General features: G+C 38.4%; 1 protein-coding gene across 2 annotated transcripts; it reads left to right on the forward strand.

Moving 5' to 3' along the window:
- The first annotated feature begins 1,840 nt into the window (after window positions 1-1,840).
- tph1a (tryptophan hydroxylase 1 (tryptophan 5-monooxygenase) a) lies at window positions 1,841-6,580 on the forward strand. 2 transcript variants are annotated; one of them, XM_049722134.2, is made up of 12 exons: window positions 1,841-1,987; window positions 2,215-2,290; window positions 3,394-3,525; window positions 3,631-3,814; window positions 3,882-3,982; window positions 4,059-4,126; window positions 4,207-4,403; window positions 4,474-4,609; window positions 4,679-4,805; window positions 4,892-4,987; window positions 5,281-5,414; window positions 5,501-6,580. In XM_049722134.2, exons 1-12 carry the CDS (start codon window positions 1,962-1,964, stop codon window positions 5,673-5,675), a joined length of 1,452 nt encoding a protein of 483 aa, XP_049578091.1. In that variant the 5' UTR covers window positions 1,841-1,961; the 3' UTR covers window positions 5,676-6,580. The 2 variants fall into 2 exon arrangements, with proteins under 2 accessions (XP_049578091.1, XP_049578092.1); XM_049722135.2 differs by lacking the exons at window positions 1,841-1,987; window positions 2,215-2,290 and adding an exon at window positions 2,594-2,785.
- Window positions 6,581-6,597: the final 17 nt, after the last annotated feature.

The following is a 6,597-nucleotide window of genomic DNA, read 5'->3' on the forward strand; positions in this document are numbered from 1 at the left end:
TTCTAGTTTCCACATATTGTTTGCTTTTTATTTTTAATTTTTCACATGTTTCTACTTATTTTCAGTTTGATTTGATCTTTTTCTGTTGTATTTATTTTATGTTTCAAATAAAAACAAATCTAAAAAATGTATATAATTTGAAAAATAAATTAAAAAATGTTTAAATTGGTTTAATTTTGTATTCATTTCCACATATATTTTCCTTTTTATTTTTTATTTTTCACATTTATCTACTTCTCAGTTTGATTTTGCATGTTTTTATATTTATTTTATGTTGCATTTCCCTCATTCACGGTAGTTGTTTGCATTGTGAATGTGGCAGGTGTTCACAAGTGCAGCTGCATCTTGTCCTTGTGCGCACGATGCTTGTCACCAAGTAGCATGCACCGCTGTTTGCTGTGCAGTTCAAGAATTGGCGCTAATTAAAGCTACGGGAGGAAATGCACGTAAGCAGGCCATTCACTGTTCTCGTTTAAACAAGAGCCAAGCTCGTGTGAAAAGATTCTATTGACAGAAAGCATCCTGAGGACATTGAGTTCATTGTTGAAATTCAATAAGCATACTTTTCATTGGTATAATGTTTTAATAGGAATGATTCACTTAAATTGAAACCACAAAGCCCTGCAACTGAATAATTTCATTTTTTATATGTTTACATTATTATTTTCTAAAACCATATAGTGAGATTTCAATCTAATAAATGTGTTGGGCAGCACCTCGCGTGAGATTAGCCATCCAAATCTCCTGTAGCTTGATGCTCAGACACAAAGTAAATCCTCTTTGATTAAAGTGAACAGAACTGGGACAGACAGGTCTGCCACACGACGTACTACCAGAGGAGAAAGTCATTCTAATCTGTCGTAAATATAAAAAGTTCACATCATCAAGTTAGTGAGTTTTGTCATCTTTTGGGGCAATTTAATTTATTATATCTTTTTGAATTCGCCAATGAGCCACCTTATTCATTAGCTACAATCAATGTCTTAAGAATTCCATGACCAAGCATAAAAACTGTATTTTGCTTAAGCCCCCAGATATCTCATAATTTCTGCTAAAAAAAAAAAAATGCTTTAGCCATTAGATTGCTTTAAAAAATGTAAAATCATCATGATTCAACCTACTTTGTTAAATATGGTGAGAATTGAATTCCTGTTTGTGGAGCAATAATTGTTTCTTTTATGAGCACAGACTTCCTGTGCACTGATTTCTACTGTGTTAATTATAAGCCAGATTTATTTTAAATCCTTCATAGTGACCACCATTTAACCCTTGTGCTCCATAAAAAGCATTTAAAACATACATCAGTAAGCGTTCACATTATTGTTGACTTATACCCCTCCCCCTCTTTATCTTTTTGCATAATATTGCTAATAAGTGCTGGTCTGGGTCCAGCTTCTGACTGGAGGAAGTTGGCCTGGTTGCTTCCTCGATTGTGTAAAGCAAGCGCCTCTGTCACGGGTGACATAGGCCAGATCCACCTGAGACGAGCGCCATGTGCATCAGCCACATGTACCAGCACAGTCGAGCTGACGAGAGTGGGCCGTGTTGTTTTAAGTCGCTTATTTAAAGCTTGCACTTGTTTTAATTGGCCCCCTTTTTCACTGATTGCTTTGGAGAAAGCAAAACATGTAGATTATTGGTGTCATGTGCACCCAAACCCAAATCTGCTTACTGTGCAGCGCTGTGGATTTTAAAGGGAAGGGGGTGGGGCGTATGTTGGGATCATTGCACAATGAAGGCAGGTGGTCTACGCTCTTAAATCCTCTTAAACCTTGATCTCCTCTTTGGCCAAACTACCGGAATGAACTCTGTAATATTTTCCAGCATCAATGTCGACATTGTCCATGCTCAACTGTGTTTGATTTTTTCTTATTCATCTGCATAAAAAATGACTGCAACTATAAAGCTTGCCAAAATCAGGCTTTGTGATTGGTTGCAAAGCTTTTTTTTAAAAAATATAGATGGCACATTTTATTACCCAAATTACGTAAGTGATGATGCTCTTTTTTCATTTGCTGGTGTCCCTGAGATTATTGCCCTCCTAAGCCCCCCTCCTCGTTCTCTCTGTGGTTAAATAGCAAAGCGCGCTGGTTCTCAGGGTTACACATCCTGCTTTACATCGAGGGGGGCTGACAGATAATCCACTTGCAACAGCTGAATAAATAAAGTTGAGGTGGAAAAAGCTAAGCTGCATTTTGAAATGTATTCCAACAGAATTGATGGACCTCGAAGGGGGAGATCATTTGACTCCATGAATAAAGCCTATGAAGAAAAACTACTCAACAATGAGGTAAGAGAATTTTCATTCTTTTGACCAAAATGCTAAAGATAGTTTGTCACATAAATTTATTTCAAGGATTTCTTTTCAATTAATTCAATTGAAGTTACTTTTTTTTCTTAAATTATATTTTATTTGATTATTTTAAAGAAATACAAATAAAATTGTATTAAAAAAACAGATTTAATTTACCACAAAACAAAAAGGGGAAATCACAACAAATGATGCTGTCTATCAGATTATTCCCAGAAAATTTTCTAAAATACTTTTCCACATTGGGTGGTGAAAGGCATGCTGCCTGCTCAGATTTGAACTCACGAGGGGTTAATAATAGGCTTTCCCTTAACTCTACAAGCGATTGCTGCAGGGCGATTTGAGGAAACAGAGACACAAAAAGTTGACCCGGGACAACCTGATGCAGTGATGTTTTCAGGGGCCTTACAGACATGGATCCACCGAAAAATACTCACCCGGGTGGTTTGTGCTACACTTGAAAGGCAAAATATGGTAGGCAGCAACTATATATTGTGGGAAAATGTTAGAATAAAAATTTCTTTTGAATTTTAATGTGTTCCAATTTCTGCATATGACAATGTTATTTTAAATGCTACTATGTTACTTGATCAGGATTATAATGAATTTTCCCGTGGCGTGAGCATATGTGCGTCAACGTGAGGGTACTGTCCCTGGTTCTGAAACTGGAGTCTCGTGACGTTAATCTCTGCATGTGTGCCTCTGTCTGTCTGAGACATTGACATACTTAGCGCGCTCTTATCTGCATATGTGGAAATACCTTTTGGATGGCGCCATGCTTCTAAGTGGCTGTAGCTTATTTGACATGAGCCACTATAAAAGCAATCAACAAAAGGGAATATTTTTATTTTGCAAGAATCATTATGAAATGATTATAATAATTATTATTAATTAATATAATTATTGTTAATTTTTATAACATCTTATTTTTTTCTACCAAGGTAGAATATTTACTTGGATATGCAAATCACGCAAGTAACTTTTAAGTAGAAATGAAAAGAAAAGGTGCTAATTCCTTTGTGCCTCACATTGTATATTTTTTGCGATCCATCCTTTCAACTATGAATGATTACTGTTTCCAGATTAACAAATCAACCTTCACAAAAATAGAAGAAAACACTGAGAAGAATACACTGGAGAAAGGCAGAGCAACAATTATCTTTTCCCTCAAGAATGAAGTGGGAGGACTTGTAAAGGCACTCAAACTCTTCCAGGTATGAATATATTATCATATTTACCGTGTGGTTGGTTTATAATGTTATAATATTTTGATTTACACACAGTTTAACTGGAAGGTAAACTTTTTTCATGGGTTGCAGGAAAATCACGTCAACCTAGTGCACATCGAGTCCAGGAAATCAAAAAGGCGCAACTCTGAGTTTGAAATCTTTGTGGACTGTGACAGCAACCACGAACAACTCAACGAAATCATCCAGCTGTTGCGGAAGCATGTGAGCGTGGTGGACATGGAGCCTCCAGATAATTCCTGTCTACCGGAGGAAGGTATAGTCACATTTTTTATTTTTTTACCTTCTATCATGAATTTAACTCACTCAAGCGTCACCGACAGATATGCAGAATGTACCGTGGTTCCCAAAGAAAATATCCGACTTGGACAAGTGTGCCAATCGTGTCCTGATGTACGGTTCTGATTTGGATGCTGATCATCCGGTATGTGGGAGCAATTCCATTTAATTGCACTCTTCACCTTTTAATAATTTTCATTTGTTCTATTGGACTCCTTCAGGGTTTCAAGGATAATGTCTATCGCAAAAGACGAAAGTATTTTGCAGATCTCGCAATGGCCTACAAACAGTAAGCTTTGTGAAGTCTCATTTAGGAATTAGTGGAATGTTTTTTTGTGTAACTGACGGGGGATTTCTTGTTTTCCAAAGCGGTGAGCTGATTCCTCGCATAGAGTTTACAGAGGAGGAAGTGAAAACATGGGGTGTTGTGTATAGAGAGCTCAACAAGTTGTACCCAAGCCATGCTTGTAGGGAATACTTGAAAAACTTGCCACTGCTCTCCAAATACTGTGAATGTCGAGAAGACAATATTCCCCAACTGGAAGACGTTTCTCGCTTCCTCAGGGGTGAGTTTCGTTAAATATGAATATCCCATTGTGTTGATTTTGAAATGCTGAAGCTGTTGGTGTTCTCCAGAACGCACCGGGTTTACCATCAGGCCTGTGGCTGGTTACCTGTCCCCTCGTGACTTCCTGGCTGGTTTGGCTTTCCGTGTTTTCCATTGCACCCAGTATGTGCGACACAGCTCTGACCCCTTATACACTCCTGAGCCGTGAGTATTACACAGCATGCCAATGTGAAGAAGAAAGCAGGCATTCATGAAAACCTGATCATTACCCAGGGACACGTGTCATGAGCTGCTGGGTCACGTCCCCCTACTGGCGGAGCCCAGTTTTGCACAATTTTCCCAGGAGATCGGCCTGGCTTCATTGGGAGCCTCGGACGACTCTATTCAGAAACTGGCCACAGTGAGTGAACTTGCTAAAGCCTGTATTTGAAACGATGCTTTCATGCTTGATTTTCATGACTCCTTTTGCCTTTTTTTTTGTTTCAGTGTTATTTTTTCACAGTGGAGTTTGGGCTATGCAAACAGGAAGGACAGCTGAGAGCATATGGGGCTGGACTGCTTTCATCCATCAGTGAGCTCAAGGTGAAAACACAAACAATTGAATCTGAATTTTATTTTATTTTATTTTATTTTATTTTATTTTATTTTATTTTATTAGCCAGATTGGTTGGGTTGCTAAAGTGCTCTAGCTGCACAACAATGTTCTCAGCCAGGAACTGTCAGATGTTCAAGGCATTCTATCTTATGTGAAACCAGTCCTGGAACTTTTTTGAAACAGTATAAATCACAGTTGCTCTTCTTTTCATCCGCACTGTCACAGTCCTTGTTTCAGATTCAATCAAGTGTCAGCTAAGGTACATTGTCCTCTTTTGCAGCACGCCCTTTCTGGAAAATCAAAGATCATGTCATTCGACCCCAAAGTAACATCCAAACAAGAATGCATCATCACAACTTTTCAGGATGTTTACTTTGTATCAGACAGCTTTGAGGAGGCCAAAGTCAAGATGAGGTAAACATGATCTCCTCGCGAATCTTCATCCAAATTCCAGATTATGACGATTTAAGAGGAAATTTTCTTCATCTTGTTTATTCCAGGGAGTTTGCCAAGACCATCAAGCGTCCCTTCACAGTACGGTACAACCCCTACACCCAAAGTGTGGATGTGCTTAAAGACACTCCCAGCATCAACAGTGTTGTGGAGGAACTCCGACATGAGCTCGACATTGTGGGTGACGCGCTGAACCGCCTCAACAAGCAACTCGGAGTCTGAAATTTCAAAGCCCGCTTGCAGCCCTTTTGTGTTGTACCCCCCAAGCACTGCTGCTCTAGATATGCTGCTTGTGTATCAACCTTTGTCATTGAATGTGCACTAATTTTGACAAAAAGACGCTGTTGTCCCTTCTGCGTGTTATGTCCTTACTACTTTCCGGGTTCTTAGGTAGCAAGAAAGGTTCGGGCAACGACGTGATGAATACTGCTTTATTTCTTCAACACGGTCAGTTCACAGGCCGTACATCACAACACTGAACGTCCCCGAAGCTGCCCCTCCCACTCCCGGAGTTTTCCCACTACGGAACATGAGTTAGCCCAAAATATACAACACTGCGTACAGAGACACTCATGCTATGGTGTCAGTGAATTGCACAAACCAAAAGATTCATTTATTTGGCTTTTACTCTGCGTCCTGTCTGTATGCTTCTTGTACCAGAAAATGCCCTCAATTCAAGTCAACCCTGTTGGCTAACCTGCTGTTGTACATGATCTTGTGATTTTTTTAAATTCTTTTGTTTCATTATCCAATCTTCCTCACACTTGTGATTAAATATAAAATGCACCTTTATATTTTTATTGTCTATGTACCATGCTTCTTTCTGTGTAATGCTGAGTGAAATTATACAAGCAATGTAATGAAAGTATTTTGGTGGTTTATTCTGACAAGCCCATGCACACCTTCCAGTAATAGGCCTACATTTTTAAATGCAGATATATGTAGAGCTCTTCTGAAATAACAGAAAAAACATATTTTTCTACAAATCAATGTATAGACATAAGAGTTAATTATGGTGTCTAAAATGTCTTTTGCCTCAATTTGGTAAAAATCGTTATAACTGCTTCTGTAGTATGTATATATGCATATTTGTAGTTTATTGCATGACATTAAAATGTTTGAATCAACTTTTGGAATTCTAGTT

Source organism: Syngnathus scovelli, chromosome 6 (genome assembly GCF_024217435.2).
Source record: "Syngnathus scovelli strain Florida chromosome 6, RoL_Ssco_1.2, whole genome shotgun sequence".
NCBI classification, from domain to species: Eukaryota; Metazoa; Chordata; class Actinopteri; order Syngnathiformes; family Syngnathidae; genus Syngnathus; species Syngnathus scovelli.